Here is a 20,270-nt window from a genome sequence, read left to right as displayed (position 1 = left end):
AGTGAAATGGGGTATCAGTCTACTCGGTGACACGCACATAACACAACTGTGAAGAGTTACGCAAATATTAGAGTTGTAGCTCTTATCACGGGACTGTGACTGTGAAATCAGCTCCCCAGTCAGCCTATGGTGTGTATTGACATCCATATTGCACTGTACAGCTTTACCTAAGGATTTGGGATCAATGAAATGGGATATCAGGCTACTCAATACCCAAGCTATTTTTTCCCCAACGTCCTCCACAGAGTTATCAGACTCCAAAACATCCATGCAGACTCCCACAATAAGACCTACGATGAGCAATCGGAGGAGAAGAGTCTTGGTCAGGGAGGTCACGTCGTAGCTCTTATTGTGGGACTCTGAAACAACTGTGAATTGAGCCACATTTATTGTCAACCTATGTGTATTGAACACTATTCCAAAGGAAAAACAATACTGCATGGATATTTTGGAGTCTGATAACTCTGTGGAGGATGTTGGGAAAGAAATAGCTTGGGTATTGAGTAGACTGATATCCCATGTCATTGATCCACAATCCATAGGTAAGGATGTACAGTAAATTAAGTATGCCCCCAATGCAATTCTAAAGTATAATACATCCAGTGTGATTTCAACAGATTTTTGTCAAATTAACAAATGATTGTCTTTTGTTGATTTTATAACAACATTCCAACCTCGTTTAGCATGATCTATTCAATTATGGCATAATTCTACTATTTGTATTCATTTTTTATTTTGACTTTTATTTTTATGACCAGCACTGTTTGTGCGCTAGACGACTTTACCAGCATCATAGTATATGTATCATGAATCGCTGTGACATTTGAAATACGAGTGATAGTGTAATCAATCTGTAAAAACTACGTCGTTAAATTAATATGTGACGTGCAGTCATATTCAGGTCCTGATTTATCAACAAGCTTATTTGACACATCAAATAGTGTAATTTGACACGTATCTTTTTGACACACAAAGACCCAAATGGCATTCTACAGAAATCCTGGTTGAGTATGAAATGACTGAACAAATGAACAATGAAACAGCACAGCAAGTAAGTGAAAGAAATAGGTTTTGTTATGTTTTACTGGTAATGGGGACATGCGTAAATTCCAACAAAATAACTTTTTGGTCAGTGTGGTGTGTGTCCGTGTGTCCAACCTTTTATTTATCTAGGCAAGTCAGTTAAGAACAAATTCTTATTTACAATGACGGCCTACCGCGGCCAAACCCAGACGATGGTGGGCCAATTGTGCGCCGCCCTATGGGACTCCCAATCACAGCCGGATGTGATACTGCCTGGATTGGAACCAGGGACTGTAGTGACGCCTCTTGCACTGAAATACAGTGCCTTAGACCGCTGCGCCCATGTGTGTGCGTTAACTATTTACTAGAGTACTAGAATGCTTAAAAGGCCGTTAAAATGTTAAATATCGGTTATCGGTATCGGTATTTTGGCAAGGAAAATATCGGATATCGGTATCGGCCAAAAATGTCATATCGGTGCATCACTGCTTATTTACATAGGTATTCAGACCCTTTGCTATGAGACTCGAAATTGAGCTGAGGTGCATCCTGTTTCCTCTGATCATCCTTGAGGTGTTTCTACAACTTGATTCGAGTCCACCTGTGGTAAATTCAATTGATTGGACATGATTTGGAAAGGCACACCCCTGTTTATATAAGGTCTCTCAGTTGACAGTGCACGTCAGAGCAAAAACCAAGCCATGGGGTTGAAGGAATTGTCCGTAGAGCTCAGAGACAGGAGTGTTTCGAGGCACAGATCTGGGGAAGGGTACCAAAACATTTCTGCAGCATTTAAGTTCCCCAAGAACACAGTGGCCTCCATCATTCTTAAATGGAAGAACTGTGGAACCACCAAGACTGTTCCTAGAGCTGGCCACCCGGCCAAACTGAGCAATCGGGGGAGAAGAGTCTTGGTCAGGGAGGTCACCAAGAATCCGATGGTCACTCTGACAGAGCTCCAGAGTTCCTCTGTGGAGATGGGAGAACCTTCGAGAAGGACAACCATCTCTGCAGCACTCCACCAAAGGCCTTTATGGTAGAGTGGCCAGACGGAAGCCACTCCTCAGTAAAAGGCACATGACAGCCCTGTTGAAGTTTGCTAAAAGGCACCTAAACAATTCTCAGACCATGAGAAACAAGATTCTCTGGTCTGATGAAACCAAGATTGAACTGTTTGGCCTGAATGCCAGATGAGTGGCTGATGTGTCCAGAACAACATTGGAAGGCCTAGAAGACAGTATTTCTATTCGCTTACTTATTTCCAATGTTATCGCTAGAGTCGTGCTGGTTGCTAATGGAGCAAAGGACTGGAGGTGAGCTGGAAGGAGAGAAACAATGACGCAGGAAGTCCTTTCCAAATGTTACTGGAGCAAAAGTTTCCTCTCATCTCCAACTAAATTGAAACTGCAAAATCATTTAAAATGTAAATGTAATTAACCTTTAGTGGCAGATTCAGCAATAGTACCTTTCTTTCAGCAAATTAACTAGAGACAATGGGCTTGTTTGACATTGCAGCCGGCATTGCAGGCGAGTCGCAACTGACTGATCAACAAATCACCTTGCTTCGTTAATAACTACTCATTATTATTTGTAGGTCAGTCACAATTTATCCACAATGCATCACTGATTTGAGGATCTTGAACACGGCCAATTATCTTATATTTGAAAATTATAAGCCCTCCCAAAAATGTGATGAACTCTTAATAATTCATGCTCATTGCAAATTACCCTTAAGCATCTCCCCCTTACACACTGTTGTGTCTCTTTGGCTATGCCGGATTAAGTGATATGACTTGCTATTCTATAAAATAATTTCTCTGTAATTAATATTACCTGATTAAGCTAATCAGGTGAACGTAATTAACTAGAAAGTCGGGGCACCACAAAATAATGTTTATAGAGCTGTTATCTTCAGAATAAACTCTTAAAGACATAGTAATCTTTTACATCAATAGCAGTCAAGATTTAATCTGGACTTTATTCAGTCTCATCTGAAAGTTGTAAATTCTTGGTTATCTTCACGAACCCTGGCTAACAAGTTGAATCAGCAATACAAAATTTGGTTTAATTATTTATTTACTAAATACCTTAAATAATCACACAGAATGGATCATACATTGATTACAAATTATGTCATAAAGAAAACGTCCCTAGTGGACGGAACAGATACGTTGGCTGGTTACACAAAGAGAGGGGATTGGGCTTGAGTGAAAGAGCGGAAAAACTGAGTAACAAAGGGAGAAGCTATGCTATCGTAAATACAGAATCTTATGCATTCTAAATAACCGCCCATTTTAAAAAGGAGAATGCAATAAATATTTACTCTGATCTGTGCTTCGGTAGATTGGTCGTCGATGGAAGGCCGGTTTGTCCTGTATGGATCTCTGGTCCTCTGAAGAATGTCTAGTGGTGAATTGGAGCGTGGTAGATGGATACTTGGTAGTACCGTTGTCATGTGGTAGAACACATGCTACAGTGGGGCAAAAAAGTATTTAGTCAGCCACCAATTGTGCAAGTTCTCCCACTTAAAAACATGAGAGAGGCCTGTAATTTTCATCATAGGTACACTTCAACTATGACAAAAAAAATTTGGGGGAAAAAATCCAGAAAATCACATTGTAGGATTTTTAATGAATTTATTTGCAAATTATGGTGGAAAATAAGTATTTGGTCACCTACAAACAAGCAAGATTTCTGGCACTCACAGACCTGTAACTTATTATTTAAGAGGCTCCTCTGTCCTCCACTCATTACCTGTATTAATGGCACCTGTTTTAACTTGTTATCAGTATAAAAGACACCTGTCCACAACCTCAAACAGTCACACTCCAAACTCCGCTGTCAAAGGACACCAGAAACAAAATTGTAGACCTGCACCAGGCTGGGAAGACTGAATCTGCAATAGGTAAGCAGCTTGGTTTGAAGAAATGAACTGTGGGAGCAATTATTAGGAAATGGAAGACATACAAGACCACTGATAATCTCCCTCGATCTGGGGCTCCACGCAAGATCTCACCCCGTGGGGTCAAAATGATCACAAGAACGGTGAGCAAAAATCCCAGAACCACACGGGGGGACCTAGTGAATGGCCTGCAGAGAGCTGGGACCAAAGTAATAATTTGCAAATACATTCATTAAAAATCCTACAATGTGATTTTATGGATTTTTTTTCTCATTTTGTCTGTCATAGTTGAAGTGTACCTATGATGAAAATTACAGGCCTCTCTCATCTTTTTAAGTGGGAGAACTTGCACAATTGGTGGCTGACTAAATACTTGTTTTGCTCCACAGTATATGCTCATGCTATATTCTTGCTGGTATAGTTGAAATTCATCCTTCCGGCGTGTAGGTTGTAACCTTCACATTGAAATTTGATGCTAATTTCGTTAGATTCTTGCTGAGGTTGGCTTAGTTCTGTAGGTGGTCTTTGTCCTTTCAACGTGGGGACCTCAAGTCCACACATCCTTGGAACAGTAAGTTACATTTTCATCAAGGGCATATATAGGAGGGGAGAGAAGGGTGTGTTTCATAGTTTATAACCAATGTCTGTTCACATGGGCAGGGCCACTGAGTTGAGGATAGTTCACTCATGAAAACCCAATTCTCTCATTTGGAATCTAAAATTACATTTAATCTTTTCACAAATAGTTTCACATTTAAACGTTTAAATTGCATAACAATTCCATGTGAATCTGATAACTAGAATGTGTAGGCTTTCCAAGATACAGTTTGTCGTCCTATCATCATTAATAATGTCTCAGCCGCGAACTGATCTGGCATCATATTCATTTAGTACCAACGCATATTGTCAGCTGGTTGGATTACCGAAATATGGTTCCGTTCCCATCTGTTGATGTCACCAGACTCTCTCAATGTTAACAAAGGGATTTTCAATAGTCACATCGGTAGAGTAGAGAGAGGAAAAGGGGGAAAGGTATTTAAACCTCCCCCACTCAGGCCAACGTCATGACAACACTTAACATACTATCAAACTGAGTACTGTTGTGTGTGTGTTTGTCTCCCTGCTGCAGATGTACATCACGTTAAAAGTGAAGGCCAAGGGGACCAAGCTGGCCAAGCCACTCCTATCTCTGGGACTTATGTGTCTGGCCTTCCTCACAGGGATCAACAGGGTAGTGGAGTACCGCAACCACTGGTGTGACGTCATCGCCGGGTTTATCATCGGAGGGGCCATAGCAGTCTTCATGGTGAGTGAACCAATGTCTTTATATTAGAGACTTGTGTTTAAAGAGACTTCTGTTTAAAGATAGAAGGATCAGTTCTGTGAATGTGTTTGTTAAATCCTGTTACATGCTCATTACATACACATGTTTATTACATGCTTATAACTTAAGTATTACATGTTTATTCCATGTTTTACTGCTTATTACATGTTTATTACATGTTTATTACACTTGTTCCATGCTTATAACATGCTTATTACATATTACGTTTTTGACATATACTCTTCATGATGAGGCCCTCGCTATTTTCAAATGTATATGCTTGTTGTTTGAACTCTGTACAAGTGTTTGTTTTGTATTTGCTACATGTGTAAAATCATGTTATGCAGTCTCACTGTCAGCTCTTCAATTTCTTTCATTATAATCTAAAATATGATCACGCCGTCATTACTTTTTTCTGGTCCAAGTCAAGTTATCTACATACTGTATATTCATTTACATGATAAAGTGAAGAGTAATTCTGTTCTTGAACTTACATTGGTGAGGCAATAGAAAAGAAGGCTCTATGAATATTTTATATTAGATGAATGGGAACTTGTTATCTGCCCCTTTGACCGATAGACTTGTTTGGACCAGTGTTTTTCTCTGTGTGTTGTGAGGCCGTGTCAAACCCCTGTCCAAGTCTTTCAAAAGCCACAGATGGTGCAAAATCATTTTCACATGCTGCCAACATCAAGGGAAAACTCATTTGGATAGATGATGGGGGGCATCAGGTGTTTTCAGTGTTGATATGTCGAACAACCACAACAACTACCAAACATCAGAGTACCGGTACATACCGGATTTATGGGGTTTCATATTCATTCTGAAGAATCCAGAAGGGAACATAATGGAAAGATGTGCTTTATATTTTAGTCTAGATGAATTTATGAACTTAATAGGTTCCCCAGGTATCACTGAGTCAGACAAGTATACATGTGTATCTGCCTGGGGTGTATTCAATTTGAAAGTAAATGATTATTACCCTGTGCTTGCCTGTGTCCCTTCTCTCTCACCATCTCCTAGGTGGTACAGGTTACTCATGTTGTTTCATATTGCCACAAGGCTCCTATTTTAGAGGAGAATGGCCAGGGATAACAACAAGATGTAGGATGAAGTTGCCCCGACTCACTGATCTAAGGCCTGTTTTACTGTTTCCTTCCAATGATTGAGATTAAGACATGGATTAGTTTGATCTGGTTTCCACTAGCTAGACACAAAGTCAAAATGGGCTATACTCATGAAAACAAAAGAGCTTTTTGGTCTTCGTTTGTTGGGGATGAAGTTAGCATTGTGGTTAAGGTTATGGGGCGGCAGGGTAGCCTAGTGGTTAGAGCGTTGGACTAGTAACCGGAAGGTTGCAAGTTCAAACCCCCGAGCTGACAAGGTACAAATAAATCTGTTGTTCTGCCCCTGAACAGGCAGTTAACCCACTGTTCCTAAGCCATCATTGAAAATAAGAATTTGTTCTTAACTGACTTGCCTGGTTAAAGGTAAAATAAAAAATGGTTAAAGTTAGGGTTAGGTTAATAATCACATAGGTTTATGACTTTGTGGCTATGGTAACTTGTGACGACCATCTGATCCTGAATCTGCTACCGTGATCCTTATTTAACTGTCTAGATGTTGATGGAAACCCTGCATATCCCTGGCAATGGCTCAGTCCTGCGAGGGTTTTCTTCCTCGTATGGCTGGCTAATTGGGTCAGATGAATGCAGTGGGGCCATGTGGAGCTGTTTAGGACAGTTCAAGTGAGCTCCTGTATGAATGGATTCCTGTGATATCTCTGCAATAGAATGTTATTCTATGGTGTGTTTCTTAATAGAGTGAGTATGAACAAGCGTTTCTCAGAATGCAGAGCACTATTCTGTGGAGAAATCTATCTGAACTGTTTGTGGATTACAAAGTGGGTGTGGATACATAAGCGCTAGATTGTTGCTCATACTGTAGCTGACATGTTTATCCTCAATAACTTCAAATTACTACTAGCACATACTTATCTTCAAAGATGAGCAAATCATTAAAAAAAAAATCCAGCATAGATGGAGAGTTGTAGTGTAGTTTTTCCCTGGGTAGAAGAGAGGTGGAGGGTTGTGCTAGGTTCTGTCCCAAGTGATAAACTACACTATGGGCCCTGGTCAGACGTAGTAGTGCACAATGTAGAGCATAGGGTTCCATTCAGGACACTAACCTAGTATGGCCTAGTTAACTAGACTGAATGTGGAAAGGGGATACGTGGCTATGGACCAGCATGGGATTTCTGAGATCAAATCACAGGCTAGCAGACGCATATCACACATTATTAGCAAGAAAGCACAGGTGTAAAAACTTGAAAAAATAAATAATGGTTTTCGGGACACGTGTGAACAATTCCCATAAATGTTTTTGTGATTGAAAGTCAGACAGTTTTCCCTTGTAAAAATGTTTTGATCCATCGTTTATTTTCACCAGTTCCAGCTACATCTGGCCTCCCATCTAGGGACTGACCAGGACCGACCCTGCTTAGCATCAGAGCAGTGGGATGCAGGGTGCTATGCTGCTGGAATGAATGTGCCAAAACATGCAACTGGAAAAAAGACAGTGAAATCCAAGCCCAGGGTAACATAACCACAGATAGGGAACATTGCAGGAAAGAGGGAGGTGTTTTATATAATCACGTTATCAGATTATTATTTTTTTTTTAGCTCAAAACTATTTAAATTGAACCTGCTCTAAAACAATATATTCTCTCCTCTGTTCCGCGAATGTCCCGTAAAATCGTTCCCTTGTCCTGCATTTGGGATTTTTAGATGTGGTCACCCAAATTCCACCAGTAAAAACATTGCAACTGCAACATGTTAACACCATCTTTTCACGTGTGGAGAATAACATTATTTCAACTCCATATGTGAACTTGCAATTCCACATGTGAAACTGAGATTTTCTTACATATGGAAATGCAAATTAGAGTTTCACCTTTACATCTGGAATTGCAAGTTGTGGAGGAAGAATCAGAATTAGTTGGGTAACATAGATAATTAAGATGTCCTATCTGCATAATATGCTTATATGATGTACTTGTTATTAGAATGTATCCCTTCGGACTCTGGTGTTGGCAGTTGCACGTCTTTCCTCAGCTGGGGCCCAGTCACCTGGGGCTCAGAGAGGGGAGAGGTCAGGCTTGTCTTTCACATGTCCCTGGTGCTATGCAGAATATCAGAAAGGGAAGAGGACAGGAGGGAACATTGTCTTCATATGTGAATATATCTTTACCTATTCTTAAACCGTGAAGGGATGGCATGATTAATGGGGAACCAATTACTTGTCTCCACAATGTCTGTGCGCCAGTCACTCCCTCCTTAGGCATTGGGGGATGTGTGTGGTAGTGTCTGTCTCTGATGTTGCACTTGTCCTGGGATAGTGTATGACCTAAAGGCTCACTCCCCTCAGTGAGCTTGTCCAGGAGTGGGGTCAAGAAGGGATTTAACTTGAGATGGGAGTATCTGAAGTTGACAAATTATTTATGCCATTGGATGAGTTGGTGTTTTTGTGCTATGAAGTACCAGGAGGTAGATCGGAACCTCGTCTTAGTGGCCAAACTGAACGATAATTTATAGTGAATGCTATCTGGCTACGGGATACTCCTTTCTCATTTAAAAAGTCTCACCTTGTGACCCGTTCTAAACATCTGTGGTTTGTTATGTAGACTAGGGGATCTTTGCTATTAAAGATCTCAGTAGCCTTTGTGTTGTGGCTCTCAATGAATCATCACTATTGCAAAGCTCTCACTAATAAAGATTCAGTTTAAGTGTAACTCTGACTTGTGTGATAAGTTTGTCTCTCCTCATTTGATAATACAGAAATTAATCACCACAAAGTTAACGTGTAAAAAACAATCACAAGTGGAAGTTATTCACATGTGAAACTGTAAATGTGATTTTTACATGTGATTGAATTTCACATGTGAACTTGCAATTCCACATGTGAAAGGTGAGATTTTCACTTGTGAAACTTCATAACGGATTTCACGTGAATGTTTTTAACATGTAAAACCGCTGATTTCATATCTGAGGTGAAAATGTTATTCTTCTCCCATGTGAATAGGTGGCGTTAACATGTGAACTATAATTATGGTTTCACGTCTGAAATGTAAACTGAACATGTGAAAACAGCTATTTCACGTGAAAATGGGATTATGTTTATATGTAGAATGTGTTCTTTCTGCGTGTGTACACAACATACTGTATGTATCTCACATTACCGCACACATGTCTTTTAACTCTGATGTGCACTATATTTGTTCACTGGCTATGTGCTTGTACCCTGCTTGTGTTAATCCACTCTCACATGCAATGTTCAGTCACGCCTGTGTCTGGAGAATTTAGTGCCGTGGTGTGAGATCGCAATTTGCGCACAAACAGTTATTACCACATTTGAAGTTTTATAACGTGTCATATCTCAAGCTGAGGCAGGTTTTTATGCTGCATGCTACAGCAACCTGCTGAGATGATGGAAGTGTGCTGAACACATACTGAAAATAACTACCACGTATACAGTATTATTTATTTATTTGGGATGTAATTCAACAAATGACTGCGGGGCTCTTTGGCATGTAATGGTAATGGAAGAGTCCCTTTAGATGATATTGTTCTCTGAGTTGTATTTCTCTGTCTGAACATTGCCTTAGATAGTAGTCAAATACAAAAAGCTTGTTTGTGCTCTGGTAATGGATGGAACTCCTTGAGGACACACACATACATGCATGCATGCACACACACATACACACTCACACACACACACACACACACACACACACACACACACACACACACACACACACTCAGGCGCGCATGCATTCAAACACACACACACAGCTCTGATTGAATTCATATTTTTTTGGCAAGTCATGCGAATCCTTCATCTTAGGAAAAAGGACTTATATAACCCTTGTTACGAGAAGAGAAAGGAAATCTGCTCTGCAAAAAACGCCACAGGGTCTCTCTATCTCCATATCCGCCTAACTAACTTACTTATTAACTACAGATGTAGGAGCCAGTTTGCTACAGCAGGAAAATAATCATTCAGCAGGCCAGTAACAGGAAATGTGAATTAATGGACATTTTTGTAGGGGTTGATACATTTTTTGTAAGGGAAAATCAAGTCTGACATTATAAAATGGAAATTAAAACATCAGAAGCCTTTTTAAACCTCATACTACACGTAAAATATGTTCCGCAACAGGGTGATCAAATTAAGATCCTATATCTGTACAGTATCTATTTTCCTTATCGCTTTGTCCTGTCTTTTCTTTTTCTTTCCCTCTCTCTCTCTCTGTCTCTCGGTCTCTATCTCTCTTTTGCTCTTTCCCTCTCTCTCTCACCCTCTCTCTCTCACTCTCTTTCTCTCTATCGCTCTCTCTATTTTCATTTGTCTCTGCCGTGGCTGTGAGTGTAGGTTCTAGGGGTGGTGCAGAACTTCAAAGGCAAGAGCCTGCTGAATGAGATCCCGCCGGAGGAGAGCGTGGTCAGCAGTATTCCTATGATGGGCCAGCCCAGGATCATGGACAACACAATGGAGAAGTACATAGCTTCACAGGTACTGGCAGACACATTTAAATGTAGTAGGCTAAGTACAACATACTGTGCTCCCGGTTCTGCTAGGTACACTTTCCTAGTGTACTTTGCATTTTAGCCTCAGCCAATTCTCCTGTGCCCACCATACAGAAAGACACATCAGATGCATTCTATCCTCCATTCTCTGTATAGAAATAACAACATTTCCACCATTTCCAAGGTGTGAGGGTGTATGAATGGATTTTAAAAATATACATATGTGTTTGGAATACAAAGTACTGTGTCTAACTTGAGAGTCCTATATATTGTACAGGTACAATTCTTTTAAGCTCTTTCAATGTCTCAGCCAAGAGTCCACAATCCCGGTCCCTGAGGGAGATAGTGTCTGTCTGCTAATGTCTATTTTCCTAAATAGATTCATACAGGTGATTAGCTACAGTATATACTGTACCATACACATTGTTACATTGGGATCAACCACAGACAGTGTTACATTGGGATCAACCACAGACAGTGTTACTTTGGGATCAACCACAGACAGTGTTACTTTGGGATCAACCACACACAGTGTTACATTGGGATCAACCATACACATTGTTACATTGGGATCAACCACACACATTGTTACATTGGGATCAACCACACACATTGTTACATTGGGATCAAACACACACAATGTTTTGTTGGGATAAACCACACGCAGTGTTACTTTGGGATAAACCACACACATTGGTACATTGTGATCAACCACACACATTGTTACATTGGGATCAACCACACACAGTGTTACATTGGGATCAACCATACACAGTGTTACATTGGGATAATCCACACACAGTGTTACATTGGGATAATCCACACACAGTGTTACATTGGGATAAACCACACACAGTGTTACATTGGGATAAACCACACACAGTGTTACATTGGGATAAACCACACACAGTGTTACATTGGGATCAACCACACACAGTGTTACATTGGGATAAACCACACACAGTGTTACATTGGGATAAACCACACACAGTGTTACATTGGGATAAACCACACACAGTGTTACATTGGGATCAACCACACACAGTGTTACATTGGGATAAACCACACACAGTGTTACATTGGGATAATCCACACACAGTGTTACATTGGGATAAACCACACACAGTGTTACATTGGGATAAACCACACACAGTGTTACATTGGGATCAACCACACACAGTGTTACATTGGGATCAACCACACACAGTGTTACATTGGGATCAACCACACACAGTGTTACATTGGGATAAACCACACACAGTGTTACATTGGGATCAACCACACACATTGTTACATTGGGATCAAACACACACAATGTTTTGTTGGGATAAACCACACGCAGTGTTACTTTGGGATAAACCACACACATTGGTACATTGTGATCAACCACACACATTGTTACATTGGGATCAACCACACACAGTGTTACATTGGGATCAACCATACACAGCGTTACATTGGGATAATCCACACACAGTGTTACATTGGGATAATCCACACACAGTGTTACATTGGGATAATCCACACACAGTGTTACATTGGGATCAACCACACACAGTGTTACATTGGGATAAACCACACACAGTGTTACATTGGGATAAACCACACACAGTGTTACATTGGGATCAACCACACACAGTGTTACATTGGGATCAACCACACACAGTGTTACATTGGGATCAACCACACACAGTGTTACATTGGGATCAACCACACACAGTGTTACATTGGGATAATCCACACACAGTGTTACATTGGGATCAACCACACACAGTGTTACATTGGGATCAACCACACACAGTGTTACATTGGGATCAACCACACACAGTGTTACATTGGGATCAACCACACACAGTGTTACATTGGGATCAACCACACACAGTGTTACATTGGGATAAACCACACACAGTGTTACATTGGGATCAACCACACACAGTGTTACATTGGGATAATCCACACACAGTGTTACATTGGGATCAACCACACACAGTGTTACATTGGGATCAACCACACACAGTGTTACATTGGGATCAACCACACTGAGTGTAAACAGATACGGTAAGAGTAAAAACCTGGCTCTGTTACCTGTCTGTACAAAGTGTTTTGATAACTACAAAGCCGTGTGTGTGTGTGTGTGTGTGTGTGTGTGTGTGTGTGTAATTGGCATAAGTTGCCCATTTGCGGTTTATTGATTTGAAGCTAGAGTAACCCTATAACTGACAGGAGATCACTGTTCAGACCACTGTAAGCTAGAGTAACCCTATAACTGACAGGAGATCACTGTTCCGACCATTGGAAGCTAGAGTAACCCTATAACTGGCAGGAGATCACTGTTCAGACCATTGGAAGCTAGAGTAACCCTATAACTGACAGGAGATCACTGTTCCGACCATTGGAAGCTAGAGTAACCCTATAACTGACAGGAGATCACTGTTCAGACCACTGTAAGCTAGAGTAACCCTATAACTGACAGGAGATCACTGTTCCGACCATTGGAAGCTAGAGTAACCCTATAACTGACAGGAGATCACTGTTCAGACCACTGGAAGCTAGAGTAACCCTATAACTGACAGGAGATCACTGTTCAGACCACTGTAAGCTAGAGTAACCCTATAATTGACAGGAGATCACTGTTCCGACCATTGGAAGCTAGAGTAACCCTATAACTGACAGGAGATCACTGTTCAGACCACTGTAAGCTAGAGTAACCCTATAACTGACAGGAGATCACTGTTCCGACCATTGGAAGCTAGAGTAACCCTATAACTGACAGGAGATCACTGTTCCGACCATTGGAAGCTAGAGTAACCCTATAACTGACAGGAGATCACTGTTCAGAACATTGGAAGCTAGAGTAACCCTATAACTGACAGGAGATCACTGTTCAGACCACTGTAAGCTAGAGTAACCCTATAACTGACAGGAGATCACTGTTCCGACCATTGGAAGCTAGAGTAACCCTATAACTGACAGGAGAGAAGAACACTACTGGAATACACTGTGTTTGTAGATGGATGGGGATACATGTTTCGCAAAATTCAAGTTTTTGTCTAATGACAAAGTTCTGTTTTGTTTATTGTTTTCAGTTGAATTCATATATCCCATATGCAACAATAGTTTCATCCAGGAAAAACGATAATGCCCTTTAAAATACACATGTTGCCTTGTCAATACTATTATTACTTTTTGTATTAGTAGTAAGACATGATATCCTTCATTACTAACAACTGGCTTGATTATGGGATGTTTATTAATGAACTCTGTTCAAATCTCTGAATGCTGTAGCAGGCAACCAGGAAGTCAGGCAGCCAGGCAGTCAGGCAGTCTGGGGAGCAGTGAGCCTGTCTCTAAAGGGTTTTCTAAAACATCCTAATGTGTCAGATGTATTTGGGTCACCTTCTGTACTCTGTTTCCAGATGGCCTATGGCCATGGTGATGTTGAGTGTGGCAATGCATTCAGTGTGGAAATGCATTTAGATATATCCTCCTTGCCGCAACGCTACATTGTACACCGAGTGAAACTGCTTTCCATTGGTTGTTTGATTTCTATAGTACACCTAAAGTACATCTTGTCCCTCAAACATAACCTACTACAAATTTGATCATTCTTGCCATTAAGGCTTTGTTCATCGTACGCATGCACACACACACACACACACACACACACACACACACACCTCTCCACATATCCGCCTCCTTATTCACCTCACACACCTCATGTTAGCGAGATGAGGGCATCCTCTTTTGCTTTGACGAATGGCCCAATGTAACTTCCCCTGGACTCATTGTGGATTCATATAGGTGGAGCACCTGGTCTCCACAAGGCACTTCATCAAGATTACCAAGGAGGTCAGCGACTTTATTTCCCTGCAATGCATGGCCTAGCATTCCCTACCACTATAGAGCCTCCAAAGACTAAATCATTCATCTCCAGGAGCTTTGCTATATGCTTAGAGGCAAACCAGAAGCTGTACAGTGTGTTAGCTTCAACTTCATGCAGGCCATGTGTGTGTGTGTCAGAGGGACCGGGAAGATTTTAATTTACTGGCCATTTGAGTAATTTAACGGAACCATATGCATTGGGTGCATGATAATGCATCTTAACAGAACATGCAACTAATTGCCAAAATGCAATTCACAGGAAAACACCATTCTTAACAGTGCACCTTATAGCGGTTCCATATGTGACAGAGATAAAAATGTCTGTTTGAAACTTAGAGGGGAAATCTAAAGATGCAACAACTACGATGGGTTGCTAATATGACTAGGATTGCGCCTTGGGTTCCAGACAACAAAAGAAAGTTGATTTGAAAACCAATAGAACAGGAAAGAAATGGCATAGCAGTGGGTCCAATAGGGAAGTAAATGGAAATACAGTGCCTTCAGAAAGTATTCACACCCCTTGACTTTTTTCACATGTTATTGTGTTACAGTCTGAATTTAATATTAATTAAATTTAGATGTTTGTGTCACTGGCCTACACACACTACCCCATAGTGTCAAAGTGAAATAATGCTTTTTTGAATTTTTTTGAAACTAATTAAAAATGAAAAGCAGAAATGTCAAAAGTCAGTAAGTAGTCAACCCCTTTGTTATGCCTAAATAAGTTCAGGAGTAAAAATGTGCTTAACAAGTCACATAATAAGTTACTTGGACTCACTCTGTGTGTAATAATAGTGTTTAACATTCTTTTTTATTGACTAAATCATCTCTGTACCCCACACATCTGTAAGGTCCCTCAGTCGAGCAGTGAATTTCAAACACAGATTCAATCATAAAGACCAGGGAGGTTTTCCAATGCCTTGCAAAGAAGGGCACCTATTGGTAGATGGGTAAAAAAACTTAAGCAGACATTGATATCCCTTTCAGCATGGTGAAGTTATTAATTACACCTTGGATGGTGTAACCCAGTCACTACAAAGATACAGGCTTTCTTCTTAACTCAGTTGCCGGAGAGGAAGGAAACCGCTCAGGGATTTCACCTTGAGGCCAATGGTGACTTCAAAACAGTTACAGAGTTTAATGGCTGAGTGAAAAAAAGTATAGAATAAATATTCCAAAACATGCATCCTGTTTGCAACAAGGCACTAAAGTAATACTGCAAAAAATGTGGCAAAGAAATTCACTTTTTGTCCTGAATACAACATTTTATGTTTAGGGCAAATCCAATACAACGTGTTACTGAGTACCACTCTCCATATTTTCAAGTGGTGGCTGCATCATGTTTTGGGTATGCTTGTAATAGTTAAGGACTTGGGAGCTTTTCAGGATAAAAAGTAAATGGAATGGTACTAAGCACAGGCAAAGTCCTAGAGGAATACCTGGTTGTCTGCTTTCCACCAGACACTGGGAGATGAATTGATCTTTCAGCAGGACAATAACCTAAACACAAGGCCAGATCTACACTGGAGTTGCTTACCAAGAAGACAGTGAATGTTCCTGAGTGGCTGAGTTACAGTTTTGACTTAAATATGCTAGAAAATCTATGGTCAAGTTTGGTGGTTGTCTAGCAATGATCAACATCCAATTTGACAGAGCTTGAGGAATTCTGAAACGAATAATGGGCAAATATTGTACAATCCAGGCATGTAAACCTCTTTGAGATTTACCCAGAAAGCCTCACAGCTTTAATCCCTGTTAAAGGTGATTCTAACAAGTATAGACCCAGGGGTGTGAATAATTATGTAAATGAGATATTTCTGTATTTCATTTTCAATACATTTTCAAACATTTCTAAAAGCACGTTTTCACTTTTTCATTATGGGGTGTTTTGTGTAGATGGATGAGAAACTAAATCATTTAAATAAAATTTTAATTCAGGCTGCAACAACAAAATGTGGAATATGTCAAGGGGTCAGAATACTTTTTAAAGGCACTGTAAATTTGCCAAAATTATTAAATTACCCCTCTCTATACGGAAATAAAATCAGAAAAAATAGCTCACCAGAAAGCATGACAGCCACAGAGGAATCGAGGATCATTAACGTATTTTAAATTGCTGTGGATTGTTTCAAATCACAAGTTCCTAGGTTGATGCCTATTTGTTGAGCCCTCAATTTGGGCAGTGCACCTGGCAATAGTTTTTGCAACAATTAGCTAGGCCTATCTAAAATATGTGTGAAAAAAGCATCTAAAATATGTGTGAAAATGTGTCTTGAGTATAATTTAAAATGTTGAGACAAGAAGAAGGGGAGGGGTAAGTGACGAAGGTATAGTCAAGTCTGTCTCCTGCCAATTCTTGCGCATTCATAGTTAAAAAAGAAAAAAAGAAAATGTAACCCCTTTTTTCTCCACAATTTCGTGATTACGATCTTGTCTCATCGCTGCAACTCCCCAATGGGCTCAGGAAAGGTGAAGGTCGAGTCCTGCGTCCTCGGAAACATGACCCGCCAAGCCGCGCTTCTTAACCTGTCTAGCGGAACCCTCGCCAATAGCCAATGAAATTGCAGGGCGCCAAATACAAATCAATAGAAATCTCATAAATTAAATTTCTCAAACATACAAGTATTAGGCACCATTTTAAAGATACAATTCTCCTTAATCCAGCCACAGTGTCTGATTTCAAAAATGCTTTACAGCGAAAGCTCCACAAATGATTATGTTAGGTCACCACCAACTCACAGAAAAACCCAGCCAGAGGAGAGGAGTCAAAAAAGGCACAAATAGAGATAAAATTAATCACTAACCTTTGATGATCTTCATCAGATGACACTCATAGGACTTCATGTTACACTATACATTTATGTTTTGTTTGATAAAGTTCATATTTATATCAAAACATCTAATTGTACATTGGCGTGTTACGTTCAGTAGTTCTAAAACATGCGGTGATTGTGCAGAGAGCCACATGAATTCACAGAAATACTGTGAAAATGTTGATGAACTTTAGATACACTTCTCCTTAATGCAACCGCTGTGTCAGATTTCAAAAAAACTTTACAGAAAAAGCATAATCTGAGAACGGCACTCAGAGCCCAAACCAGCCAGAGAAATATCCGCCATGTTGGGTAGTCAACATTAGTCATAAATAGCATTATAAATATTCACTTACCTTTGATGATCTTCATCAGAATGCACTCCCAGGAATCACAGTTCCACAATAAATGCTTGTCTTGTTCGATAATGTCCATAATTTATGTCCATTTATGTCCAAATGGCCCTTTTTTGTTAGGGCATTTGGTAAACAAATCCAAAAGCGCGTTCTGGTACAGTCGGACGAAAAGTTCAAAAAGTTATATTACAGGTCGAAGAAACTTGTCAAACTAAGCATAGAATCAATCTTTAGGATGTTTTTATCATAAATGTTCAATAATGTTCCAACCGGAGAATTCCATTGTCTATAGAAAAGCAATGGAACGAGAGATACCACTCATGAGAAATGCACGTGACTGAGAACGAGGCTGCTGGCAGACCCCTTAGTCAAACAGCTCTCATCCGGACCCCCCTTCACAGGAGCAGCCTGAAACAATGTTCTAAAGACGGTTGACATCTAGTGGAAGCCTTAGGAAGTGCAAAATAACCCATATCCCACTGTGTATTTGATAGGGGTGAGTTCAAAAACTACAAACCTCAGATTTCCCACTTCCTTTTTGGACTTTTTACTCAGGTTTTTGCCTGCCATATGAGTTCTGTTATTCTCACAGACGTCATTCAAACAGTTTTAGAAACTTCAGAGTGTTTTCTATCCAATACTACTAATAATATGCATATATTAGTATCTGGGACTGAGTAGGAGGCAGTTTACTCCGGGCAAGCTTTTCATCCAAAAGTGAAAATGCTGCCCCCTATCCCAAAGAATTTTTAACGTCTGCTTGCTTAACCTGGAAGCCAACTGCACCAATGTGTCTGAGGAAATACCGTTCAACTGACGACTGAAGTCAGCCTGCAGGTGCCCAGCCCACCACAAGGAGTCGCTAGAGCGCAATGAGCCAAGTAAAGCCCCCCTGGCCAAACCCTCCCCTAACCCGGATGACGCTGGGACAGTTGTGCGCCGCCATGTAGTGACACGGCAACACTGTAATGCAGTGCCTTAGACCGATGTGCCACTCGGTAGATTCATTGTTTTATTGTGTGAATTATTTGCCCTTTTTATCCATTAAAAAAAATCCCCATTACATATGTCACCGGTAGTAAATGTACCATTAATCCCCGTTATTTGGTTACATTCATTTCTGTTAATGCATGTATTAATTACAGTCATTTACCGTTCTCATTCTTGGAGTGGAAATATTGTTTGCAGAGTTCACAACCTGCTAGACTTGTGAGAAACATGTTTGGGTTTATTTCATAACCATCATTTACGTGTTTTGTTAATTTTTTCATTGTTAGTTTGGAGTGCTACATGTGAGCAATGTGCATGTGTCTGGTTTCTCTGTACTGATAATGTTGAAGGAGCGCTCATTCCTGAGCATGCATAGAAGTACTTGGCCTGCTGCGCAGAAATGCAGGAAATCTGTTTGTTTTTTTTACATCCATTTTGAATGATAGTATATTAAAACTAATACATCCTCACAGTAGGCTATTTGAAAATCTTTCCAACCATCTCCCCCTCGATAATCACCAATCCTCGATGTGAAATAGCAATGGAAGTTATTGGCCTGCTGCTGCATTGGCCTATAGGTTATAAGCGCTCATTTCTTTAGCCACCAATGGAATCACGGTGTATCAATGTCTCCATATGGCAGAGGCTGGTGATCTCGCATTTTTTGATTAGTATTATTTTAATTCTTATGATTAACCACATTACAAATGATTTTGAGAAACTAAAACATTATTATTGAAATTAAGCTGTTCTAAAAAAATGTGCATAATGAAAATCATAACTGGCACTCAGTACAGAAGAAATTGTATGATAAATTGTAAACTACCCCAGACTTGAAACTCGCACTGCCTATAAAGTCTTTATAAAATAATTGCCTTCAATTTTCCATGGTCCCAGTTAGCCTATAGGCTACTTTGAAGAAAGGTAAAACTCATAATTCCTCATAATATGAAACAAAACTTTCAGGTTTCAAACAATTAAGTATGTTTTCAAAATGCATACTGCCTCCAGCTCACATTGTAAAGTGGTGGGTGACACGTTAATATCCTGTTGCCTGCACTTGAATGGTGAATGGGAGGCGTGCTTCAATTACCAGTTGAGAAATAAAACAGTAGCTCTTTTTAATGCACCGAAACAGTTTTTAACACAGGATTGTATTTAGAATTGTTGCGAAATGAATGGGCTTATAAAACCATATTTTACTCCAGCAGCAACCGGCTGAGTAGCAGCAGGAGAAATCCCGCTCAAGATAGGCTCTGTATGCTGTGTGGTAGTTGTGTTGGATAAATAAGATGCATGATGACTAACGCAAATATACACAGGCCAAGTTAATTCCACTAAATGATGGTAATGAACCTACAGACAAATGAGCATGACGGTCAAATGTATTTCCAT

At 40.1% G+C, this 20,270-nt stretch overlaps 1 protein-coding gene across 1 annotated transcript in view; it reads left to right on the top strand.

Moving 5' to 3' along the window:
- The window catches only part of plppr5a (phospholipid phosphatase related 5a), a 42,553-nt gene that overhangs the window by 19,423 nt on the left and 2,860 nt on the right, over positions 1-20,270 (top strand). Inside the window, exons 4-5 of the mRNA XM_024391848.2 lie at positions 5,055-5,231; positions 10,680-10,820. Of these exons, the coding sequence (XP_024247616.1) occupies positions 5,055-5,231; positions 10,680-10,820 (318 nt within the window). The remainder of the gene's footprint in view (positions 1-5,054; positions 5,232-10,679; positions 10,821-20,270) is intronic.

The sequence above is a fragment of the Oncorhynchus tshawytscha genome, linkage group LG28 (assembly GCF_018296145.1).
Source record: "Oncorhynchus tshawytscha isolate Ot180627B linkage group LG28, Otsh_v2.0, whole genome shotgun sequence".
Taxonomy (NCBI): domain Eukaryota; kingdom Metazoa; phylum Chordata; class Actinopteri; order Salmoniformes; family Salmonidae; genus Oncorhynchus; species Oncorhynchus tshawytscha.
Note: the sequence above shows the minus strand (reverse complement) of the source record. Positions and strands in the feature narration are given on the sequence as shown.